At 46.5% G+C, this 27,487-nt stretch overlaps 1 protein-coding gene across 1 annotated transcript in view; it reads right to left on the bottom strand.

The window, feature by feature from the left end:
- Positions 1-27,487, bottom strand: part of PAPPA (pappalysin 1) — a 256,529-nt gene that overhangs the window by 83,039 nt on the left and 146,003 nt on the right. The window contains exon 11 of the mRNA XM_036854577.1: positions 877-990. Coding sequence (XP_036710472.1) covers positions 877-990 — 114 coding nt within the window. The remainder of the gene's footprint in view (positions 1-876; positions 991-27,487) is intronic.

Below are 27,487 nucleotides of genomic sequence, written 5' to 3'. Positions count from 1 at the left end.
TTTTGAGGAGAATCTTCCATTTCTGGAGCTGGACTACTTACTGCGGTCCCGTGATGGGAACAGGTGGGCAGTGAAACCTCAGAGGGAAGAGCACAGGCTCTGAGGTCAGAGACCGTTCTAACGTTGGCTCTGCTCTTTCCAAGCTGTGTGACGTCCACTGGTGGCTGGGCTGCTCTGGGCCTAAGTTCCCTCACCTCCAAGTGATGGATACGTAAATAGCTACATCACAGGATGGCTGGGAGGCTCCAGTAAGAATACTGATAGTAAGGGGTCTGGCATACATTATAACCACGCAAAATGGTACTTATTATTATTCATCACTTCTCCATGCTAACTAACCTCTGTACTACGCGCCGAGGAGACAAAGGTAAATAAGATATTTGCCCTTGCACTTCTGTGGACGGTGGAGTTCAATGTAGGTCAGTAACACACAAATCAAAACTTGAAACAATCACAATCCGTAGTCAGGAAGATGGGCCCGTAGACAGCTATGGAATAACAGGGCACTTGACAAGAGCCATCCAATAGATGACCACACGTGGAGGACTAAAAGGGAGAGGACAGTCCCTTCTCTCTGTGGGGGTCAGCGAAAACTTCAAGGAGAAGGCAATTTAAAAGGCCTTGAACAATGATGGTCTTCCAGGCAGATAAATGGTATCTAAACTCTTGGCCAAAATAAGAGTGACTGAAGGCATCCCATGAGCAATTAGGGGATTCCATTCCAGGAAGCATCCCGCTGCTAAGTGTTTTCTTCTCTGTCCTTACAATTAACACCCTCAGTGGGTAGACAAAACCATCTTGAGAAAGGGTCACAGGAGGCAGTGCCTCCTGGGGGCCACTGCTGGAGAATCTAAGGCTCTCAAAGCTTTGACTTACCCGGAGCCAGAAAGTGGTCTGAGCCAGCTGGGAGTACGGGTAGCTGATGGTGCAAGGGTACCAGGCATGCTGGGAAATGCCTTCACTGAGATCTATCACCTTGGTTCGACACACCTGGAAAAAGATAAAGGGAAACAAATGTTTTAGAGGGTCTCAGAGGTTGAGTTAAATTCAACTTGACAAAACTTTACTATCCACCTATTTCGTTCTTGACACTGCAGGAAGAAATAGGGATGAACTGACAAGAGTCTATTCCAGGAGCCCACATTCTAATGTAGAAGAGAAAATCTTCAATGTTATTAAGGAAAGGACAGATAACACGTTTTGGTGGTAGAGATGTCAGAGACATTCTCGTGGGGACGAGTCCTGGAAGAGTTGACATTTGAGTCGGGTCTGGAAGAATAGGGTAGCTATGAAGGGAAGGGCATTGCACATGCAGGGAATACAAGCAAGGACTCAGAGGAAAGCAGAAGCCCAGAATGATTAGTGACAAGCTGCCTGGTATAACAGAGCTTGGGGAAAGTGGCATCAAAGGCAGGCCTGAGGGCTTGGATCTCACAGACTCTTGAATACCAAGCAGACCACTTTAGAGCAAATCCGTCAATTGTGCTCAGAGTTATATTAATGACAGAACAAAGACTATGACATTGTGAGCATTTGCTTTCCCCAGAGAAAATCAGCTCTACCATTTGTATAGATTTGCATATACACACACACACACATTCATTCTCAATGATAGATATATCAAATTGTATTAAAAGAAACATGAAGCATGTATAGACAAGTAGTATTGTTCAAACTGAGGAGTATCTTGTGTATCCAAATGTCATTTCATTCCATTGGTTCAATCATTCATTCCAATAACATTTATTGAGTAACTGCTATTTGCCGAGTACTCTGGGACAAGACGGCAGATGGGTCAGATGCTACGGACCTTAGAGTGACAGTGTGTACAGACATTCATCAAGTAATCACATATGCATACATTACTATAAATTGTAGACTAGAAAAGAGCTATGATGGAAAAGGAGAGGAACAGCCGAGGTGTTCTTGAGATTGGTCAGACTTTTTGCAGAAGGTCATCCCAAATTAGAGCTTTCCCTCCGACCTCTAATGCGGCTCCTCTCTCCAATCTTCCCCGGGAATTTGGGCCTGTCATTCCACACCTGCGGGTCTCAGGCTACGCATCTGAAAAGTAAGGCCAACCTAAAGAACTCTAAGGTCTTATAAGCTATGAAAAAAAGTGAGATAATCTAATCTCAATCATGTAAAACAAACATACACATGTAGAACAAACAAAAAGAAAAGGAAAAAAATACATATACAAGGATCAAGACTATCTATTCCAGCCATATCTATAGTAGCAAAAGATTAGGGAGAGTTTATATGTTCACCTGTTGAAGAAGGGATGAATAAAACATGATATATTCATATGATAGGATTCTGTAAGCAAAAGAATATTAAGAGGACTGAATGAGATTCAAATGTAGCGATGGTCCTAAGAATATTTAACACCTGGTTCAGTATGGACCCTGGCCAAGCAAAATGGAAGCCCTATTTGTGAGTTCATAGATCTCAACATGGGGAGATTGCAAAAGCATAACACTGAGTGACTAAAAAAGAACAAGGTGTAAGTGTATTATGACGCTATTTATAAAAATCATGCAAAGCAAGACTATACCCAGGGATTCATATACATGAGTGTAGAAGAATTAAAAATAGCATGGAAGAGTTACACATCAAATTCACTAATCAAAGTCAAGCTAAAACACATGGCTGCCCTGTAATCCACAATTGCAAGATGCAATGCTTTTTTTAAAAATAAACTTTTTGTTTCGGAGTAATTTTATATTTACAGGAAACTCGCAAAGATAATACCAAGAATTCCATATATGCTTTACCCAATTTCCCTTAAAGTTAACATCTTCAGTTTACTCTTGAAACCTCAGACAGAAGAAGAAAAGTTTTTTGTCACCTGGGGAGTTCTGCCATGGTGAGCTGGATTAGAGACTTGGTTCTGGTTCAAACTCCCTCACAATTTGATGTGTGATTGTGGACTAGTTATCCCCGCTCTGTGGACCTCGGTTTACCTTTCACATCTGAATGTTGGATTGGGTCATAGGTTTTCAAGGTGTTGCCTATGGATTCCTAGGGCTGCTTGGAGACGTCAGTCTGAGGGTCAGGATGTGAGAAGATGTACTTAGCTTCTGCTCCGTTGTTTCAACCAGCGCATCTTCACTCAACTCTTTTATATATCAAGCTGCCTTGTAATGTTTCATAAGAGCTTCACTGCTTTCAAAACATTGAAAAGTACTGAAACTTGTTCATTGCCAAAGTTTCCCTCCCCCCTCCCCAAGGTGTCAGTGGGTCCTGGGAATACAGTATTAGTTTCCTGAACGTCACAGGTAACGTCCTAAGGAGAGTGAAAGTGCCAAGAATCAGCCATCTCACTGGCCAGGAATGAGGTGTCGGCTTCGGTTACTCAAATCTCTAGAAGCCTAATACCGAGGAGACTATGGGTAAAACAAGCCACTTTAACGGGCTGGAAGACGTGTTTCAAGTTTATTTATTTTTTCTCGAAAACAACTGAGACTGAGCTCATGCAGATCTGCCAGGGGATTGTGTTACATTTTTACAACAGTGCGAGAGACTTTGCATAAACTATCTATGGCATTTGAAATCCAGGCCAGCAATTTGACATGTATCATCTTGAAATTCTTTCCCCTTGTGTTCTTAGCTGCCTGTCCCCCAGCAGAGAGTGGTGGAGCACATCTCTGGAGGGCTAGAGCAGGGGGTTTATCTCTGCATCTACAGCATTCACAGGCAGAGAAGTCTCGGACTTGAACAAAGCCCTCTCGCTACTTAAACACAGTTTCCTCTTATCTTGTCAGCTCTATCAGCACTAGACAGGACTTCAGAGGAACGTGCTGCTGTTATTTTATTCTCCTGGTTTCCTACTTAGTTTTGTGTTTGTTTCAGGCTGGCTGCGATCCTGACCAGGGACAGTCAAAGTAGATCAGAGAGGAACAAACAAATCCAGCTGAACCTTTGCCCAAAGCCCCAGCTGATCTTAAAACCATCTGTGTTCCTGGGGAGGTGCGGGAAGGCTGCAAACACACACAAGCCCCCAGCTTTTATAGACCTTGCATGAATTTGCTCATTCAGCAGCCATTTATGGAAGACGTATGGCACACCAGGCTCTCTCTGAGAGGAAAAGAGCCTTGCCTTTGGCCAAAAGGATGGTCACACACCTAAGTGTGATCCCAAGGTACCTGTTTCTGTGGGGATGCCCTGCTTTCATCCACCCACTTTTCTGCACCTTCTAAAAAAGCAAATCCAATTCCATAAAATATTACTGAGCAGTGTAGACTTTACTGAACATTTTGTGGGGGAATGAGCAGGAGAGTTACATTGCACACCCCATGTGGACTCAAGCTCTCATACCATCACCCCAAGTTCCTCCTCACTCACCATCACCTTCGCCCAGTTTCTTCAGTGACCTTTCCAAGCTCTCCCACTCCCTCTCCCTTCCCAATCTGCACCTCTCTCAAATCCCAGGCAGAGCCGTTCTGCTCTACCTCCCATTCTCTGACACACAAATCCTTCACATGATGCCAAGGGCTCTACCTTGCCGCCCCCAGCCCCAGAGACGTCAGGGGGGTGATAAGAGTAACCTTTTTGGCCTCTCTGTCATGCTGCTATGAACAAGATCTCCTCTTTCCCTTTACATCACTCACTGGTTTGTGGAATACATCACGGAGGCTCTAGAAACATATTGGCAGCCTCTAGGCTTCAGATTCTTCTAGAAAGATACGGAGGGGGTCTCTTCTAGCTGAAACTGATCTTTCTGCACTGCCTACTCCCATCTTCATTGCAGCATTATTCACAATAGCCAAGATGTGGGAACAACCTAAATGTCATCAACAGATAAATGGATAAACTAAATTTGGTATATGCATGCAATGCAATTTGTTTGTCCTTTAAAAAGAAGGAAATCCTGCCATATATGACTACACAGATGAATCCTGAGGTTATTCTGCTAAGTGCAACAAGGCAGTCACAAAAGGACAAATACTGCGTGATTCCACTTCTATGAGGTATCTAAAATAGTCAAACCCATTGAATCAAACAGTGGAATGGTAGCTGCCAGGGGCTGCGGGGAGAGGAAAAAAAGGAGTTGCTAATCAATGTATAAATCAACAAAAAGTTTCAGTTAAGCAAGATGATTAAATTTTAAAGATCTGCTGTACAACATTGTATCTATAGTCAGTAATATTGTATTGTACACATAAAAACTTAAGAGGGTAGATTTCTTTTAAAGTGTTCTCATCACAATAAAATGAAATAAAACAAATATTGTTTTGAATGACTAAGATATTGATATTTACTGAATTATTGAATACATTAATAAATAAACGATCCAGTGAAGGGGCAAAAAGAGAAATTCATATAATGTTGCTAGGCAAAGGGCAGATGTGGTTGGGCTGCAAGCACCCTCACTTAGGTCTTTTCAGGGTTGGAGGAGGAATTACCCAGCATCCTCCTGAATACTTCATGGACAGAGAACTCACTTCCATTTATAAACAGCCCAGTTTACCTTTGGACAGATTCTTCCCAACAGCCAGGGGAAGATGTCTGGCTGCACTTTCCCCTACTCTTTTCCCTAAGCAGCCAACACTTACATGCTACCTTATTTTAGAGTTTTAGAGTTAGAAGGACTTAAATAGGTTATCTGCTGAGACCGTTCCCTTTTCAGTGGTCAAGGGAGGGCAGGTGTCTTGCACACTATAAGACAGCAAGTAAGTGGCAAAATTAATATGAAAATACAAATTTTTCTGGTTCCCAGAACTGATGCCCTGCCCTCACCTATGTTCTGCACCCTCTAAATCCTACCTTTGTTGTGTAGAACCATCTCCAGTGAGATTTCTACCCCTCCCCCAAGAATTCATGGCAGCAATTCTGGTGCCCATGTCGCTCTCTTCTGCAGGAAGCCCAGCCCTGCGTCTTGGATGGAAGCTGAGAAGGTCACTGCCTTTCATCCCCATCTTAGGGCCTGCAGGAACCAAGGGGCGAGCAACCCCGTTTTCCCCTTGACCTTGAGGGGGAAGGTCTCATCTTTAGCGCACTCCCCTAGACTCTCTGTCATCTTCAGAGATATCTGTGCTTACTTCAAATACCAAACAAGAGACACAGGGGACCTGGGCTGGTTCTGGCTGTCACTTATTAGCTGGACATCTCTCCCACCCTGTCTCCCCATCTGTGAGGTGCAGTGGTTGTCCCCGGCGCTTAAGGACACCCACAGTAATACTATCCACCAAGGTCTCACGGTCACAGTATCATTTAATCCTCTCAATTACTCTGTGAGGTTGGAATTATCCCATTTTTCCGATGAGGAAATGAGGCAAAGAAGCTTTAACTAACTCAAGGTCATATATCCAGTTGTGTATGAGAACCGATGCTGGACTCTGATCCCTCCGATTCCACGTTCTGTGTACTCAATCACGTGGCACCACAACTGTTGTCGTCTTGGTTAAAACCTCCGCTTCCGCTGATGGAGAAGAGGGTACCGATGACCACTCTCTTCGTCTCTAGTCACTCCACACACTGCACTCTCCCTGCTCCAAAGGTCCCCATAATTAACTTTCCAGAGTGAAAAACTCATCACATCGCCTTGCTACTTATCCCACCCTCCACGGCTGTCCGTGGACCACAGGATGGAGAATTTCCTAGACGCGGCTTACAAAGGCCTTCGGGAGCTGGTTCCAGCCACACCCCCACGTTCACAGCCAGCTGCGCTCCGGCCTCACGCTGCGGGCAGGCACCCATGCAAGTACACCGGGGTGCTCGCTTCCCGCTGGACGACCCTTCCCCCCAACACACCGTGGACTCCACGACTGTGAGGTTGTGCCCAGATTTCCACCCCACTGCAGTGGACGGCCCATTCCGTGAAATACTACACACACTTCAAAGCCAGTCTCAAATATCAGCCCTCCTCGGAAAGCCGTGGCTCGCCCCCCAGGCAGAATTAATCGCTCCCTCTGATGTGTCCATATAGTTCTTTATATATGCCTCAGTTACAGCACTTGTCAAGTTGGATTATAGTTGTTTAGAGCGCAGTCTTAGCCCTTTAAACCCTGAAGGCTTCCAAGGTGAGAACCACGTTTTATTCATCCTCAAATAAATCCTAGCAGATTGCCCAGCACACAGGACACAAGAGGTACCCAGTACCTCTAACAACAATAACAATAGCAGTGTACACCGTACGGACTGCCTGTTCTATGCTGGCCACTGCTTCCAGGACTCCATATGCACGAGATCACGCAACCTTCAACTCTGTGAGATAGGTACTGCTATTATACCCATTTAATAGATAAGGAAATATAAATATAAATATAATATATTTATAATATAAATATAATATACCTATATTTATAATATAACTATAATATATGTATAATATAAATATATATTATAAATATATTACAAATATAATATATTTATATTATATAAATATAAATATTATACCCATTTAATAGATAAGGAAATATAAATATAATATACTTGTATTTATAATATAAATATAATATGCTTATACTTATAAATATAATATACTTATATTTATACTATAAATATATATTATAAATATATTACAAATATAATATATTTCTATTATATAAATATAGTATAAATAATTATACCCATTTAATAGATAAGGAAATTGAAGCCCAGTAGTTCACCTAAGGTCACACAACTAGTTAGTAGAACCAGGATTCAAATCCAGGCGCAAACTCCACTCTTACCTGTAGATGCAACTTGAAAAGGGTCTGCCTACACATTGCTCAGGGCTGTTCCGGAGGACGGACTTGGGAATTTTTTTTGTTGCTTCTCCGGGAAGCCTCTTCAGCAGACAAAAGCAGGGCCTTACAGCTCTGCCCTGGGGAGGGGCTGTTGGCTGAAAGAGCCCAAGATCGCCAGGCTCCGGGACCTGCCTCCTAGAGCTGACTCAATGGCTGGCTTCCTCTGACACTCATCCTCCCCACTTGTAGAAGGACAGAGTAAGATGGATCCCCAAAGGGCTTTTCTGTTCTGACATTCGGCCAGCTTTTGACGTCCAGCTTCTTCCAGCGAGGGCTGCTGAAGAGAGTCTTGATTCTGCAGTGAAGTGTGATCCTCCTGTGGGCCTGAGCTGACTCATGGATCTCATGTCTCTGATACTCTGAGGCCAGAAGCTAACTAATATCACAGCCGCCTTTTCTGTCTAAGACAACTGGAGAAGTAACCTAAACGTTTACTGCAGCCATTCCAGCAATGTGTTTCCTGTTTTATTTTTCTTTTCTTTTTGTGCATGCTGCAAAAGAGCTGGAAGTTCTTCTCCCAAAGTTTTGACATCATTGGATGTTTGAGCTGGGAAGCTCCTCCGAGACCTGATTCTTGCCATCACATCTGATAGACAGGTGGGGGACAGAGCTCAGTGGGGAACAGAGAGACTGGCTTTAAAGAACGCTGTAGGGTCCCCTGGGACGGGCCTCGGCTGACAGCAGCAGAGGCCTCTGTGGCCCCAGGACTTGGGCCCTTTCGTCCACCCCAGGCACCTCCAGCCACTACATCCAGCACCCGCCTCCAAACCTCCCCCCTTGCAGAAGACTGCTTTCAATTAGAGGAGTTAACGATGTCTTGCTTTCAAAGGGTTTTTTAAATCCAGTTTATCTTCCACCCACACACGATGTACACAAAGGCGGGGGATGGAGAGAGAAGAGGGGGAGTGGGAGTTCTGGTATTTTCCCACACAGGGGAGATGCCTTGAGGTTTCTATTGAATTTCACTTTTACAGATTTACATGCCCTTTTGTCAATCACAGGAGGGAGGAAGTGCTCGTCAAACCTCTAGCCCATCCTCTCCAATTTCCTCTTTCAATTCAAAGGGACCTGGGAATGGGCCTCACAGAAAAAGAGAGGAAAAGGGAGTGGGGAGGGTGGGGTGCATGCTGACAATAACAATACACATTAGCGTAGGAGTGCGTGCACGAGAACGCACACGCACACACACGCAGACACACACACGCAGACACACACACATGTAGACACACACACGCACACACACACGCATACACACACACGCATACACACACACACGCACCCACACACACGCACCCACACACACGCATACACACACACGCATACACACACATACACACACATGCATACACACACGCATACACACACACACACGCACACACACGCATACACACACACATACACACACAAACACACACATACACACACATACACACACGCATACACACACACGCATACACACACAAACACACACACACGCATACACACACACACATACACACACACGCATACACACACGCATACACACACGCACACACACGCATACACACACACGCATACACACACAAACACACGCATACACACATACGCATACACACACAAACACACACACACGCATACACACACAAACACACACACACACGCATACACACACACGCATACACACACATACACACACATGCATACACACACGCATACACACACACACGCACACACACGCATACACACACACACATACACACACAAACACACACATACACACACATACACACACGCATACACACACACGCATACACACACACACACACACACACACACACACACACACACACAGTCCCCAGGCAGTGTTTCCGAATATTTCTACTTAGGCCACATTTTAACCTCAGGTTTACAGGTTCAATGCCAAGTTATTTCCCCAAGAATTGCAAGGTTGAAGAGGTGGGCAGGGTTCCTTGATATGAAGACTGCAGGAGGGAAAGCCTGCCTCAGGAGACCGGGACACAGAGGGGTCCAGGTGAAATAAAGCCACCTCTGTAAAGCTGGCTTGGCAGTTCCTTCAAGAACGTACTGCCCCCTCCTCAGAGCTCCTGTGGGGGAGGGAAAGGGCACCAACTCTTCGGGACAGCCTCCCAGTACTGGCACTGCCCGTGTATTATCTCCTCTGGCCCTCATAATAACCCTGAGGAATAGGCGGTTTTGTCCCTCTTGTAGAGATAAGGACTCTGAGGTCTGGAAGGCATTGGTCACTCCCCTATGGCTGAGAGGTCAAAGTCAAGTGGTCTGACTCAAAGTCTGTCCTCTTCCCACCCTGTGGCTGGACTTTCCGAGAACTCTCTGTCACAGCCTTTGTGCAACACACTGCACTGCGGTTTCTCGTCTGTCCATGTGTCTACGTGCATGAGCTTCGAGGACAGTGCCTTCCTTAGTGATAGCTAAAGGAAGTACAAGGGCCCTTGAGCCCAGCGGACCGGTTGAGGCAAACACATGGGATCAGTGCTGCCGTTCCCCCATCTCTTGCCCAGGACAGATATCATTAAACAGTGCCTGCTGTTCCCCTGAGTGTAGACCCCTGAAACCATCTTAACAAAATGTTAAGCCACTCACGATGGGTTAGGATTACCCTATGTGCAATCCTCGAACTTGGCTGTTAGCGCATTGAGGGCAGGAATGAGGTCTTACTTGTTATATCTTCAATACTAAGAGCAGAGGAAGGCCTGGAGTAGGCGCTAAGCAAATATTTAGTTGAATGAACTAACAAAAACCACAATAAATGTTATTGATCCTTTACTATATATCAGGCTTCTAACATGTGCCCCACATACCTGGTCTCCATTAAGGTGACATGGACACAGGCACCCAAACGCTCCGACTCCGGCTCAGGGCCTCTTTCACCGGCTGGGAGTACTGTAGTCCTCTCCCACCTGGCTTCTTCTCCCCACTCCTCTGCCCAATCTGACCTCCTTCCTATGCCCCTGACTCCAAACTGACCCTCTGAATATGACAACGACAACAAAAAAAACTTTAAGGGCAACCGAGGGTTAACATTACACAACACGTGTGTGTGCGCGGGCACACACACTTTCAATCCCCTCCTCCAACCTCCTTTTTACACACTTAATAGTGAGAGAGACAGACAGAGAGAGAGAGAAAGAGAGACAGAGAGAGAGAAAGGAAGGAAGAAAAGCCAGGCTTTCTTTAGTGACCATTAGAAACAATGATCACTTTCCCTAGGCCCCTAGAGCAGTTTCCCCTTTGATACCTGCCTTAAAAAGATAGAAGGGAGGGGGAGGGCTGGGTTGCCTGTTTCAATTTCAGGATTTATTATTTGGCATGGACAGACAATCAAGCAAAGAAGCATTTCCTGTGCACAGGGCCCGCGGCGCATGGAATGTAGGGATACCTCCTCCTCCCACCCAGCGATCTGGAAATAGCAGCAGACCTCACGGCCTCCACCCAGGAGACACTTCCAGATAAGATACCCCGGCATTAGATGCCCTCCAGCCTTGGGGCTCAGCTCTGGGGTGATTAGTACCTCATTGCTCCCAGGGTCTGTCCCTAACACATCAGGCATTTCACACTCCTTAGGGGTCTAATACCCTCCTGGCCTGCACCTCCCCACACGTCTGGAATCCTGTGGTTTGGGGTTCAAACTCCTGGCCTGATGAAATGGTCATGGAAAAGAAGCCTAGGCTCTCAAGGCGAAAGGAGCAAAGAAATCATTTAAGACACCACTGTTCCGCAGCATACTGACATTTTTACAGGTGGAGAAACTAAATTTCTTAAAAAAGAAATGGGGCTGCCCTGGTGGCACAACGGTTGAGAGTCTGCCTGCCAATGCAGGGGACACGGGTTCGAGCCCTGGTCTGGGAAGATCCCACATGCCGCGGAGCAACTGGGCCCGTGAGCCACAATTACTGAGCCTGCGCGTCTGAAGCCTGTGCTCCGCAACAAGAGAGGCCGCGATAGTGAGAGGCCCGCGCACCGCGATGAGGAGTGGCCCCCGCTTGCCGCAACTAGAGAAAGTCCTTGCACAGAAACGAAGACCCAACACAGCCATAAATAAATAAATAAATAAATAAATAAATAAATAAAAATTAAAAAAAAAAAAAAAAGAAATGGTTCAGAGTCATAGGATTGATGGGGACTGCTCACTCAGTGGCTTCATTTTATAGACAGAAGCTCAGGATTTCGAGGGGACAGAAATTGGATGTTCCAACCCTCTTCCAAGGGAAAAATGTATGCAAGAGGCCTGAGAAAGCATCCATGATAAACGGCAAAGACAAAGTGTGTTTCTTTGCCAACACACTTAAACCAGCGACTGTGTTCCAAGTACAGAGCCTCTCCTTCTTGTGTAAGGCAGGAACTGCCATCCTCGCTTACCCTACAGGTAACGCGCCCGAGGTTCAAAGGGCATAAATGGCACCCCGAAGCCGCAGCTGTCAGGAATGTGAAGTCCGGGTCTGATTCCTGCCTGTGTTACTGTAAGGCTGCCTCCTATGACACAGATGAGGAAACAGGCCCACCCAGTGTAAGTGCTGATGCTGGGAACGGCAGTGGCAACAGTGGTGACGGGAAGCACCCAGCTGCCTTCACCTCCGTCAAGCCCATCCTTGTGTCCTTTGTGAAGGGGAGATTCCTATTACCCGTTTACAGGTGGGAAAACTGAAGCCGAGGGAGAGGACGAAATAATCACCACCATGGCAGTGGGGGCCATAATTAAAATAAGGACACGGGTCAGCCATTGAGTTTGTATGAAACGCGAGTTCTCACCACTCCACCCCATGGGGTCGGCGTCATCTCCGATCTCACAGACAGCAGAGCCGGGCATCGGGCCGTGCTCCTCACCGGAACCCAGACACCCGTTCTGAGGAGGCGCTGGCCAGGGGGCTCGGGCTCCTCCAGCTAGTAAATCCTCTAACAGGGGAGAGTGATTAGTGTCGGATGTGGCGGTCGGCTTTTGTGCAGCTGACAACTCGTCCCTTTAAAGGCCTGGCCGGGCTCATTTCACACGGGCCCTCCGCAGGCCTGCTCCCCATCTCCCTGTAATTACGCCATTCACTAGTCACCCAGGCCTGCCTCTGAACTCCTGACCCGGCACTGAAAGACCTGGGATCTCATTACTAATCTCTTAAGCCACCTAGTTCTCCAAAATACATCCATTTAAGTTGGAGGCCAAGGCTTTGGGGGTGGGAGCCAGAGAGAGGGAAAAAAGTCCAGCACAGGCCCTTCTCGTGACACGGCCATGTACCCGCTCTGGGGCCTGGGGCAGCTGGTCTGGCTGCCCAGCTCAGGGCAGGGCAGGCCTTGCCGAGGCTCGGGACCCGACTTCGAGACTCGGCCTTTGGAGGGGAAGGGCATCTGGGCCCACCTGTTTGTAATTTCGGGGGTGCGGGGAGGGGATGAGGCCTGTGTTTGTTTTAATTATTATTACTGTTGCTGAAAAGGGAGGAAAGAAATGAGCAGAAACTGCTAACGTCCAGCTTACGTAATCTCCCGCAGCAGAGGAGGGACACGGGATCCCCGGCCAGATGGTCCGCGGGTGACTTCACGGCACATGCGTCTCCTCCGACAGTAAGATGCTGACAGGCTTAGAAGAGTGGGTTGCAGGACCTTCTTAAAATTCTTTAGGGGTGAGGGACAGGGGTTTGGGGGTTCCCAGAGATCTCAGTTTTCTTGTGGAAGACAAACTTTCTTCCAGCCAAAGCTCAAATTTTTCTTATATTCCTCTCTCACTAACTCATTCATTCATTCATGCACTTATTCAATGTACACTTACACAGCACTTATTACGAGTTAGGTTCTTTACCTCCCATGGTCTATATGAGGAAAATGGATCCCAGAGGGGGAAAAAAGGCAATAAAGATAAAATCCCTTCTCCCAAAGAGCGCCCAGACCCCTGGGGGGATGTGATGGAGTGTAAAGGATTGTCCCAGCAAACACCCACACAACAGCGTGGTGGGTTCCGTATTCGAGGTCCGTTCAGGTTGAGGGGGGCATGGAAAAGGAGGGACAGTCCATGCCCAAGGGCCGGGCCTGAAATGCAGAATCTTAATGTCAAGTGGGCTCTGAAGAGCAGGGGCTGGAGAAAAAAAGGCAAGAGAAGGAGAAAAACTGGGCCACAGCTGAGCCATGACAAACCCAGTTTCCCAGATGATGTCAATAACAGAGGCATGAAGGATAAAGTTCAAGATGTAGAATCTTGCTGCAAACACAGTTCTGAACACATTATATTTTTAAAAACACATTGCTAACTTTCTGTGTTTCCAAATCTCTTTTTTAAAAAATTTGCACTGAAAGCAATTAACAACATTTCATGAATTCTAGGTCAGGATATAAAAGCAGCGTTGACTCTGGATCAGATCAAGAGGATGCTGTTAGCTTCAACCAGAACGTTCACTCAACTCTGGATCGAAACCCAGAGATACTGCCAGCACAAGATGAAAATCCTGAGGCATTGCCAGCTTCAGATATGAATCCTGAAGCATCGTGATCTGTATTTCAGAGCCCAGAGGCATTGTCAGTTCTAAAACAGGACGTTCAGCATGGAAACATTTCCAGTTCTAGACCAGAATACCAGGATATCATAATTCTAGAATAGGAGCAACCAATGCTGTCTGCTCTAAATCCAGCACCCCAAAACTTCCTGTTGAGAAAATCAGATACCAAAGACTGAGAACACAAATCCAGTTAGCTTCACTCTAAAATGCCCTCTTTATTGGCTCTAGAGTGGAATTGGGAGACACGGCCAACTCAGGAGCAAAGCACTGAAGCACGGAAATCTCCAACTCTCAGCTCAGAGCTACTCAACTGAAGCAGGATGTTTTAAGAAACCACCAGACCTCTTCTTTGCCTCCTCTGGGAGCCCTGAGATATCCATGGGTTAATCAGGAAAGTGGTGACCACATCCAAGCTTGGTGCCTGGTCACCGAAACCCTTGGTTAAGGATAGTTGAGCAGTGGTTAATGGCAGTCTTGACCACACTGGCCTATTCAAGAAAGGTCAAAGGAGTGATTTTTCACTTAAAAACATCTGTGTGTTAAAAGAACAAGACTTTCTCAAGTTCATAAAACTAGGAGTTTCCAGGTTGTTTTTGTGTTTTTTCTCCCTTCTTCCCCTTCTTCCTCTTCTCCTGCTTTCCTAATAAATACCTGTGTGTTCCAAGCTGTGACCAAGATGAAATACGAGTCACACTGCCTGCAGGGAACCCCACTTGATGCCAAGGTGCCTTGTCCTTGGGTTCTGCCCTTCACTGCAGACCTCAGGGTTTTCTGATCCTCTCCTATCACCCTGGAAACCACTGAGTGATTGCCTCTCCTCTTTGCTTTTCGAAGAGCAGGCGGTCATCTTGCCAGGGCTGCCTTCAGTTTGATTTCTCCTAGGATGCAATGTTCTGACGCATGCAAGGAACAAGAGGATAGGGATCACTTATGCTTTTATCGGTGTCCTGCTGACCTTCCAGCTCAAATAAGGGCGCTCATTCTTAAGGAGAAGGGTGGCATTTCTCTCTGGCCTCCCTCTCCAGATTTCAGAGGTAGGGATAGTGACCCTGATATGCAAACTGGGGGCTTTGCCCATCAAATGCCCAATAGATACTGCTGACGTAAGTGTCCACCACCCCACCAGCAGATTCCTCTGAGGGACGGAGACTATCCGCAGTGATGCTTTCCCCTAGTGGTACCCTTGGACAAGGCGGTACACATCTGCAAAAAAGGCAGGGTGTTGAAGCGGCTGTTCTGAGACACTGTCCATGGGAACCATCCCAGCATGATCTGGGATCCACAATGTGATCTCCTCAACAATCCTACACCTGCCACTTTCCTGAACTTTCCGTGAGCAGTGGAAGTCACACGCATTGAAGAGATGTGGGCTGGAATCTCATATTCTGCCATTTATTGACATCATGACCTTGAACGCTTCAAGGAGCCTAAATTCCTCCACTGCAAAATCAGATGATGGCACCTACTTTGAAGGGTTGTTTCAGGATTCAAAGAGCTCTTGCACATGCAAATGTTTACACACAGCCCTGCATGCCAGAAACACACTTAACATTTCCCTCCTTCGTCCCTTCCTACTTCTTTCCTCCTGGCTCTAGAGGAAGACAGTCTTGGGGTCGAAGTCTAGATTTCCTTGCCCCACCCCTAGGCTAGTTGTAGAAACTTGGGTAAGTTACTTAACCTTTGTGAGTCTCAATTTAGTCCTCTGAAAACCAGTGAAAGTTAGCCACTACCTCGTAGAGGGGTTGGTGGGTATAAATGTGCCAAAACAGTGTGAACCTCTGGGTAGAGGTCCTGACATGGAGTAACCGCCTTGAGAGCTGGACCATTCACACTGCTCCTATCATTATTATCAACTATTGTTAGTACTATTATATCATTGGTATTACTGTCATTTATTATTGTTTAGTCATTCTTTTTCATCTCTCCCTTCACTATTTTTATTATCAAGCAACATTCCATTATATGTATATACCATAGTTTATTTATCCAATTCACCAGCTGATGGACATTTGGTTTGTTTTCAGTTTTTGTCTATTATGAATAAAACTGCTATGAATATACATATACATATACATATATATATATCTCGACCCTTAGAATGGACATGTTTTCTTTTAATACCTAGGAATACAATGGCTGGATTACACTGCCAAATTGTTTTCCAAAGTTATTGTACTTTTAAAATTACTACCAGCAGTGTATGAGAGTTCTAGTTCCTCCACATCCTAACCAACACTTGATATGGTCAGCTGTTTTAATTTTAGCCGTTTTAATAGATGTATAGCAATATCTCACTGTAGTTTTAATTTTTACTTCTCTCATGACTAATGATATTGAGCATCTTCGGTGAAGTGTCTGTTCAAATATTTTGTCCATTTGTCAAAATCAGTTTTCTTTATGTTAGGAGGTCTATTTTCTGAACTCTCTATTCTGTTCCATTGATCTGTTTGTCTATCTTTATACCAATACCATGTTGTTTTGATTACTGTAGCTTTGTAATAGGCCTTTTTTTTTTTTTTTTAAGTATAGTTGATGTTAATACAATGTTGTGTTAGTTTCAGGTGTACAGCAAAGTGATTCAGTTATACGTACATATATATATATATATACATATATATATATTTTTTCAGATTCTTTTCCCTTATAGGCTATTACAAGATATTGACTATAGTTCCCTTAATTTTGTATTCCTCTTCCCTTCTCCCACACCTCTCCTTCCTCCCTTCTTTCTCTTGCTCTTTCACACCTTCCTTGGCTGGGCTTCTCACTGGGAGGCCTGTCTGAAGGCGAACCATACACTCTCAAGCCAGACAGACAGCCCTTTATGTTTCCATCAATATCCATAGAAATCTAGTCACGAGACCATCCCTAAGACCAGAATAATAAGAGGCAAAAGGGTAGAGCCTTTTTCCTGGGGTCTGGCCTCCAGTAGCTGTTTCCTACTTTCTGTGCAAAGCTGTTAAGAGAACAAAGTGCAGATTTAGTTGTAAGTATTTATCGCATGCCTACTATGTGCCAGGCCTTGTTCTTCATCTTGGAACACATAGCAGTGACCACACATTTAAAAAAAATCCTTGGGGAAAGTGGTGTGTATCCTGGAAAGTGCATGGGCTGTGGAGCCTGAAAGCACTGGCTTTCCTCCTGTTCCACCACTTGGAGGAGGGGACCCTGTGTGGAGCTTTGCTTCCCCATCTGTGAAATGGGAACACAGTTCTTACTACACAGATTGGTTATAAAGGTTTAATGCAATAACTGAATTGAATACATGTAGATAGCAGTTATTATATGCCAAGCAATGTTCCCAGTGTTTTATGTGTGCAATTTTCTGGAATGCTCACAACTGCCACTTGATTTTCCTATTTTACAGATGAGGAGACTGAGGCTGAGAGACCATGTAACTTGCCCTAGATCTCACTGTAGGTGGCAGCACTGGGATGTGATAGACTCTAGACCTGCTCCAGTAGGGTAGCTCAGTATCTCCCTGTGGCTATTTAATTTTAAACTAATTAAAATTAAAAATCCAGTTCCTCACTTTCCTGAGCCACATTTCAAGGGTTCAAAACAATAGGTGGCTAGAGGCTACAGTGCCAATATAGACTACTTCCATCGTCAATGAAAGTCCTATCAGACAGCTGAGCTGGAGCCCGGGCTCTCAACACTGACACAGTTCTGCCTTCTCTGGAATATAAACTCCTGACCATAGCTCCCTGATGCATGTCGGTTTATCTCCTTCCTTACATTGCTCTGCATTGCTTTTCTCTTCCTGGACCCCTTGGCCCCAGGAGGCTACACTGCAGACCTGGGCATCACCCAAGCAGCATCCACGTCCTTGAGAGCAGTATCCTGCCAGCAGACCAGATCTCTCCCAAACTCATGCTCTTTCCCAGGATGGAGAGAAATGCGGGCATCAGCCAAGCATCCCCTTCCACCAGCTGCATACGTAGGTCCGGTTTGGGTAAAGGGTTCCGGGGTGGGCAGGAGCCCCAGGGAAGTCTTTGTTGGACCACCCTGGCAGAGAATCATACCTCTCAGCATGGGTGCCTTTCATTTGCCTCTCTCAGTCCATCTCTCCCTGAAAAATGAACACGCACCAATATATCCAGGAGCATCTGGCACTTGGATCTGGCTGAAGAATTAGGTGCATTTTAAGAAATCCGTGCCTAAGGTGGCGGAGAGGGTGGAAAGCCCTTTTTGGTCTGGTTCTATAGATAGCATATACAGGTTAATTTAAAAAGTAAGGATGGGCTTCCCTGGTGGCGCAGTGGTTGAGAATCTGCCTGCCAATGCAGGGGACACGGGTTCGAGCCCTGGTCTGGGAAGATCCCACATGCCGCGGAGCAACCAGGCCCGTGAGCCACAACTACTGAGCCTGCACGTCTGGAGCCTGTGCTCCGCAACAAGAGAGGCCACGATAGTGAGAGGCCCGCGCACCGCGATGAAGAGTGGCCCCCGCTTGCCGCAACTAGAGAAAGCCCTCGCACAGAAATGAAGACCCAACACAGCCAAAAATAAATAAATAAGTAAATTAATTAATTAAAATATTTTAAAAAAAAACATTGTTTAAAAAAAAAAAAGTAAGGATGTTGGGATGGAGAGTGGGGGGTAGGGGGTTTGAAGAACACACACAAACAAATGAACACACACACACACACCAAAAGCAAAATCCTATGCACAACCAATATCCAACTCCCCTTGGAACCCCATCCTTTGGGCCTGGCTTGAGAAAGTTTACTTCCAGACTTAGAGAAATGAGCATGTGGTTTTGGGGACAGAATCCAATACCGCCAAAGCAGCGGGCTCAGCAAGCTCGACCGGCCGCTGCTTCCTACGCGCATTACAGTCTCTGAGAGCGAACGCTGTTTACATATTTTACATGTTTCTTGGGTACAGGACACGAAACTAAATTACACAGCAAAGGCCATGCTGGCTAAACACCGGTGCCCCTGCTTAAAACAACAACAATAATTAAAAAAAAGAAAAGAAAAGAAAATGAAAGACGAGGATGGAGAAGGGTCTTGAGGGAGTCTGAGTGGATGGCAGGGATGGAAGGCAGGAGTCTGGTCCTGAATGGATCAGGAGGGAGAGATGAAGCGGAGGATACAGACAGTGAGATGGGAGTGGGTCAGGCTTGGAGAAGCAGGGAACACGAAGGCCTAGGGGTCTTCCTAGAGGGGCTGTGGGGTAAACTGGCCCAGCTGTGTCTGCTCTCCGTGAAGAGCCAGTGGAAGCAGCTCAGAACCACAAAGCCTTGCTTGTTCCTGGGCTGCAAGACCAGAGTCAACTGGCAACTGAGAGCCTTCCCTGCTCCATGTAGCACCTTCCCTGGTAACCCACGCATGTCTGCTGCAAACGCCAGGCGTTGTATTCACGCACATCCGTCCCCCTCAACGTATGTCCCTCTAAGGGTTATTCCGTGTGTCCATGTATCACAGCAGTTTGCCCAAGTTTTTCTTTTCTTCTTAGAGGTACCTATTCCAGTGTTCCCTTTCCTCCGTGGACACTACAGACAGCTTGAGGGCAGCGGTTGAATTATTCATCTCAACCCCAACCCCCTGCTGAAAAGGATGCTTTGGACATAGTAGGTTCACAAGAAGATTATAGTGGGTTTTGAATCCAAATATCAGAATCCTTTCATAACAGATAGGGGATGGGGGGCTTTAGGGAAGTTATTAAATCAAAGCCAAATCTTAATTAAGTGAAGTAAGACCAAGAGACTTTCAAAGTCTCTCTCTCTGCTTAGATTTCTGTGTCCCAAAGAGTGTTCCTTTAAAAATAACAACACAAAACTCAATTGGGGCTTCCCTGGTGGTGCAGTGGTTGAGAATCTGCCTGCCAATGCAGGGGACACGGGTTCGAGCCTTGGTCTGGGAAGATCCCACATGCCGCGGAGCGACTGGGCCCGTGAGCCACAACTGCTGAGCCTGTGCATCTGGAGCCTGTGCTCCGCAACAAGAGAGGCCACGACAGTGAGAAGCCCGCGCACCGCGATGAAGAGTGGCCCCCGCTTGCCGCAACTAGAGAGAGCCCTCGCACGAAACGAAGATCCAACACAGCCAAAAAAAAAACAAAACAAAACAAAAAACAAAACTCAATTGTTCCTAACTGGATCCCACAGTTGTTAAGCTTCATGGGCAGAGAGAAGCATTTCTTTAAAAAGTTTTCAGCTGCCATCAGAAGGAAAACCACATTTGTGGATCAACTGTCTCATCCTTGACAAGCATCTGCCACATGGATGTTATCACTCCTGTTTTGTTGATAAGAGATTGGGTAGAAGCAAAGAGAACCGGCTCGCCCAAAGTGACAGAGCTGGTAAGTGGTGACCCCGGAACTGGAAGCCAGGCTGAGCTGATCCTAAATCTCATTTTTTTCTATAAAACTCTCATCACTCAAAGTTTTGGGGGGCCAATCATAGCATCTGACATTTCATAAGTTTGAATAAATATCAAAAGAGTGAAGGAGTTAAGGAGGCAGAGAAGAAGAGGGGGTGGAGAGTCTGTTGGAGTCCTTTGCTGGGGTCCTGAACAGTTTAGTAGATTTAAAGTCCCTCCCAGCCCACGTTTTGAGGACAAGTTCGGGGAGTTACAGCCACCAGTGCAGGGGGCCCCTTTCTGATGCAGGAGCTGGCTTTTGATCTCCTGGAGGGATTTCTGGGTGCCCCACACCAATGGGACAGACTGTAACAGACCATGGGACTTTCTGTTCTGTCTCCTTAGATGACTCACACATGTGCTCTTGAAAAATTATTCAGAAACCACCAGAAGAAAGCAGATCCCTTGAGTATTTGGGAAAACTGCTTGGAATCTTCTCTGACATTTCGGCACATCCCCTTGGCCTCCCTCCTCTCTCTCCACTGGCAGATGCTGTCCCATTTCACCAGTGAGAAGACCTGCACACGCCGGTGAAGGGACACGTCTCAGCGGTGACCTCAGCACTGGGTGCTGAGACCACGATTGCCCCCTGCCCTTTGCCAATATAATCATCTGAACAGCATTAGAGAATTGCTCGTCCATGCAAAATTTCCACGTGGGGCTGTTTCAATGTAATACCAGTAGCAGGTGCAAGAAAAGAAAGAAGTAGAACAAAGAGTGGCACAGGGGAGATCCTTCACCTCCCGCACTGAAGGCAGCTCTTCATTCTGAGAGACGAGAAGCAAAACTTCTCAGTTTCAAAATGTGCTTCGACCCACTCATCCAGGGTCTGACACCCAGGAGGTGTTCATAGATGTCAATCTTCATCCCCAAATGAACATCTGATCTGTTGGCCCCCTGCTTAGAACCTGAGAAGCTCCCCCTCGAACTTGGGATAAAGTCTAAATTTCAAGCATCTGAAGGACATCCCCGCATCATTTTCAGAGCCCATCTCTCTTGACTTCCCCTGAATTTCTTATCGGCCTTTTGTTGGATGTCTGTCTGTCTGTCTGTCTGTCTCCTTCTGTCTGCCTCTGTCTCTCTCTCTGACATGCTCTTCCTTGCACACCCCTCTCCTACCCCCAGCTTATTCTTCCAGTCACCGCTCAGCAATCACTCCCAAAGGAAATATCTCCCCACCCTCCCCTCGGTTCCCCTGTCCCAGCACTTCCTACACTGCATTGTCGGTGCTTGTGGAAACACTTCTCACCCTTATGTCCAGAGAACCCGGTGGATTTCTGCTCCCTTCCTCTGGACACAAGGATGCAGAAGGCACAGATAAATGGTCCCTGCTCTCCGGGCGAGCCATCAAGGAATACACACATCTTGCGATTCCCTTACTGACATCTCAGGGTTTCCTGGGTACAACATATGGTTTGTGACAAACCTGTAAATGGAGCAAAGTTTCTTCTTCCATCTACAATTGTCCTGTTTGTGCTTTCCTTCATTTTCTCTCCCACAGCCCAGAAGTAATTAGACATGGACTGGATCCAAAATCTAAGAAATCTTTTTTTTTTTTTACACTCAGGGTTTGGCAACTTAAAACATTTCCTATGTTTCTCCCGTATTTTCATGTACGCTTTTTAAATGACTTTTTGGAGAGGGCAATACTTAACCCAAAAGAACGACTGCCCTTAGACAGAGATGTAGGAAGCATGGCAGAAACAGTAGGGCAATATTTGGGGTCCTGGAGAGGGGGGTTCCCACTTTCCTTGTGTTCCTTGAAAGCACACTACGTAAGAAAAGGTGCAAAAGACAGCTCTCCTCGCTTATTTTCCTGTGTCAGCCATGGCAGCAGGCGTGAGCTGCCTCGTCCTGCACCTGGGCTCCTATGATGAACACAGCGGCCTGAATCCTGGTTCTGCCTCTGCCTCTTAGAACTGTGAACCCCCAAACTCGTCAGTCACTCAGCTCCCTCAGCCTTAACTGTCCCAATCTGTAAAGTGAGACCAGCGATTCCTATTCTTGTAGCAGTTTAAGTAGGATTCAAGGAATTTGATGCAGAGCCTGGATGAACTTGGTAAATGTTATTTTTATAATTTGTCCAGGACCTTCTGAAAGTGGGCAAAGGACTTTTCCATCCCTGCATGCTGGCTTTCATCCCTGCTGGCTGAGTAAGCTGATAGCAGTGTGGTTTCTTCCTCAGGGAAACTCCCTCTAAATCTCATACTCTTGGGTCTTGGCTGCTATTTCCAGTTGGACACACCCCTCCCATGCAATAGTGAGCACTTTGAGGGCTACAAAAGGACCAGCACTTCTTTGGAGTTTCTCAAAATGTCTGGTAAAGTCCTGAGCACGCAGGAAGCATTTGTTAATGCAACTGTGCTTATTCACTCAACCAGATGTTGACTGAGCTTCTGTGCTGTGTGGGTCACCGTGGGTGGCTCTGGGGTTGAGGGCGTGCAGCAGCAGGCCTAACATGAATGGAAGAGGGAATTAACATTTGCACTACCCAATGAGTGGAAAACGAACAACAACAACAGAACAGTTTTCTCTGCATTTACTCCCTTAGTCCCCACCAAGTAGAGGCTATCATTCCCTCTTTCTAGAGGAGAAAACTGAGGTCCCTGGAGGAGTGATTTGCTCAAGATTCCCAAGTAAGAGGAAAAGCTACGAGGGCAAAGCCACATCTGCATGATTTCCACTTGACCCCACGAATGCCCACGTTCTCTACCTGCTCACATTTCTCAGCGGAGGATTCATATATATTTCCACTTAATCCAATGAATAAATGAATTAATCCCTAAAGACAAATTATGATTTGCATTTTAATAGAGGCACACAATCTTAGGGACATGCCAAGAAACAGGTAATAGCGACTCAAAGTGAGGTGGCAAAGAACTGATATGCCTCACCATGGGTTGGTGGATACAAAGTCAGAATCAATCACAAAGCAAGGAGAGATGCTCAGGCCTTGTCCTCCTTCTAATGCAGGAATCTCCTGTGCCATCACCAGCTCAGCCTGCGTGCCTCATGATGGGGAGCTTACTGTATCACAAGGCACTTCATCTCACTGCGGACAGCTCTCATTCTTAGAAAGGTTTTCTTAACTTTGGCCCTTAAACTACAGCCCTGGAAATGCTTAGTCTAAATGTTACCCTCAAAGGATCAACCAGATACACTGGTTGGTTGACTGAAGGTCTGTAATCCCTGGGAGAGCACTGTGCATTCTGATAGTCTTCATGCTTCCAATGCCCCCGTAGGCCCTTGCAGGAGGAGGGAGGGACCCGTTTGGACAGGAGGAAATGGGCTTGGGTGGAAATGCAGGCGGTGGGGGCGGGATGAAGGAATGTCTACATCTCACTTTGGCGGCCTATGGTGTAAAGCACCGGAGAAAGGTGAGATGTGGAGACAAAATGAGAACAAGACGAGATCTCTGCAAACACTTAAACCAAATCGGGCTGAGGTTCCCAGAAGAGAGATAACTCAGTACTTTCGACTCGTTTCCATTTTTGTTCTGTCTCAGGGACCTCTTGAAATCCAGCTGGGCCAGAAAGGTGCATGGCCAAAATATCCAAAGAATGTCTCTTATTACAGAGTGTTCAGCTCACTGTGCAGAGCTGGGAAGTTTTGATACTTCTGATAACATTTGGATAGAAGACTCAATATTCGGGGTGGAGGAGCTTGGCTCTAACCAAATTTGGGAGAAGAGAGACTGGGAACTATGAGAAGTGGAGGGCTCACACAAAAATGAAAACGGAAGTTTCAACCATCTTCTAGACGCATCTACCACAGAGAGTGCGGCGTCTCCGCAGTAGTCACGGTGATCACTTGCCCTCTTACTCCGACAGGGCTACTCCTCTCGAGAGCAGCCTCACACTTAAGTCTTGCACGCTAACAAGGTCAGAGTTGGGTCTCTGACTTCTTTGGTTTCTTCCGCGGGCTCCAGCACAGACCTCGGCACAGACCTCCAACAAACACCTGCACTTATCACTTGTGCAGCATCAGGGAAAGACAGAGAGTGGGACAAAACTGGTTTGTAAAAAGGAAACGGACACAACTGAGGTCATTTCATCACTCCCCAACCTGATGGAGCATCCTAGCGAACACCAGGGTACCAGGAACAGGGCCACTGAGACAGGGAATGGGAGCTTCCTGCACTCAAGGTGTGGGCAGTGCCCGGGAAGTCTGGAGGAGGAGAATTCAAGCACTTCATGGAGTGTGCACAGTACCACCAACACGAAGATCTGTCCATCCACGACTCTCTCTGCTTGATTCACAGTGATATTTTGCAGGAATCCAGTTACTTGCAGCTCTTGGACAGGACCACATATTCCCAAGCTCCCAATGTCACCTTCCATGAGATCCTTTTAATCCTAGATTTTCCACTATGGGCTGTGTGACCCTGGAGAAACCACTCGACCCCTTAGTTTCTCAGAGGTAGGTAATAATTCTTTCCTTGAAGAATGGCGAGGGGGTTGGCTATGAAGTGTGTATGAGGGCCCAGTACAGTGGCTGGTGGACCTCGACAACCGCTGGTTCCCTCCCCCACTCTCCTCCCTGTGCTTCGGTACTCACTCTCTGGATAGGGGTCCCTGCATCTACATGGCCTGTTCCTGTAGGATGTTCATGTGTTTGTGCGTGTGCGTGCCTGTCTGTATGTGTGTAAAAGAAACAGAAAGAGAAAGAGAGAGAGGAGGGAGGAGGAGGAGGAGTGTATAATTGTGTTGAGGGAAGGTAAGGGACACACGGTGCGTCTAAACACCACCCCCCAACTCGCTCTCTCAAGCCATCAACCTCTTCACTGGAGGCCCTGACAGGGTGAAAATTAACCACCAGCCTCCTCTAATCACTGTACAGGGTAATGAAGGCCACGGTTAGACTTCTTCCTCTTCTCTGTTGTCAGAAGGGAGCTACGTTTACACGCCAGGAAGAGCCTTTACTCAGAGTTATGCAGGCTGTGCGTGTGTGTGCGCACATGTTGGCTTGCGCATGATGGGGGCGGTGTGTGAATGACTTCCAGGCACTTGCTTTGAGACAGGGAACTGGGGGGGACTTTTGTTCTGCAGGCCTCCAGGCCGCCCTGCCCAGCCCTGCGCCCAGACGGCACACACATCCCCTACCCTGACCCTGTATTCTCCAGTGAGCTGATCTCATTACGGCAAATTTAGTTACAGCTGAAGTCTCCTTGTAACAAAGATTATGTCCAAGCCCAGAGTAATGGAACCTAGTCGATTTCATTAAAATAAAATTGGTTACAATGAATAATTCAATAGGATGATTTTGTTTCCTCATCTCCTCTTTGTAGATCGAAGAGCCAGTATTTATAATGATTTTTTTTAATTGGATTTTTGTTTAGGAAGAGATAATCACCCATGATTCCTGACAGCCCCCTCCTTAGGAGACTGGAATAATTGCCCCGCAAAGTCTCTTTTCAAATGCTAAGACTGGAAAATTCTTTCTCTCCTTTTCTCACATTAGTAGCAATAAACTTTGGGTGGTTTTTAAGCACAGCTGCTACCTCAACACTTGCTCATGTGAGATTCTGAGTGTGTTAATAATACCCTTGTTTGAATGATGTTTTTAAAACATTTCTAGGAACTGGATGGAGGTGTTGAATTTGGAATTCCTGGCTCTATTGCTGGCCAGCCCTGCTGTTCCTGAAGCAGGACACTCTGTGTGAGAGAGGTAGCAATGTGCGTGTGTGTGTGTGTGTGTGTGTGTGCGTGTGTGTGTGTGCGTGTGTGTATCTACAGTCAAGTAAATACACATCTCCTGAACTCCTAGTCTTATCTAGACCTGTGCTTGAAGATGGGGGAACAAAGTGAATAAAACCTCAAAACTGTTTTCACAAAACTAGCAGTCTAAAGGGGGAGCCAGACACAGAAACAGGTAATTAGAGTTCAGAGCACGGGTGCAACCAGAGACGGATACAGCAAATACAGAGGTGGCACGGGGCAGGATGAGGCCTACACAAGCACTCATTTATTCATTCATTTGTTTGTTCGTTCATTCATTCATGCACCTGGCTGGCACTACACATGGGAAACATCAGGGAATACCACGCTTCCATTTCTTTCCATCCTCCTTGGGGCAGTCAGAAGCAAATGAATAAATAAAGAATCTAATGCATCTAAACACAATCAGATAAATGAAACAATGATCAAATAAACACTGTAAGTGAGGTTGGACTCCTTTTGTACCTCTTCCGATGATTTTCACTGGGCCCCAGAAGAAGGTCACATTTCTCTTTCATCTAGAAACCAGGCCTCCCCCCAACCACCCCACCGACCCTGAGTCAGGGAAGCAATATTAGAGAGGAATGGCTAGGAGTAATGGCTCATCTGCAAGGCCAGGAGGGAGGCCGGCCTCAGAAACGGCTATGGGGCCAGGCAGTAGGAAGCACTGAGTCGTGTCTCTGGGAAACAGGAATCTCAGAAGAAGGCAGGTGCTTGTTCAGCAGGATAATTGGAAAGGGGGCTCTGGGGACAGTATGGCCATCCCTAGAATCACATCAGCTCTGGTGGCCCCAACACTCTTGCTCCCTCAACTAACCTGACAGTCCCTTGGGGAAGAACCCTGGGACATAAATAGTGCATTTGGGGACTAAGGAACGAGTCACAGCGTTTTAGAGTTGGGAAGGTCCTTGGAGATCATCTAGCTCAACTATTCTCTAATTTAAAGATGGGGAAAATGGGGGCCCAGAGAGGTGGGAAGACTAGCCCAAAGTCACACAGCAAATTCATGGTAGAGGCACTGTTAATTCACGGGAGAGTGATCAAGGAGCACACAACTTGACACTCTGCCCCCCTCAAAAGTGAGACTCTCCCCAAGAATTTGTTCTTATCCCACTGAATTCCAGTGGTATATCCAAAATGGGGAGCTCTCCCCAAATATAACTTACAATAGGTAG

The sequence above is a fragment of the Balaenoptera musculus genome, chromosome 6 (genome assembly GCF_009873245.2).
Source record: "Balaenoptera musculus isolate JJ_BM4_2016_0621 chromosome 6, mBalMus1.pri.v3, whole genome shotgun sequence".
NCBI classification, from domain to species: Eukaryota; Metazoa; Chordata; class Mammalia; order Artiodactyla; family Balaenopteridae; genus Balaenoptera; species Balaenoptera musculus.
This window is presented reverse-complemented; position numbering and strand designations above follow the sequence as displayed.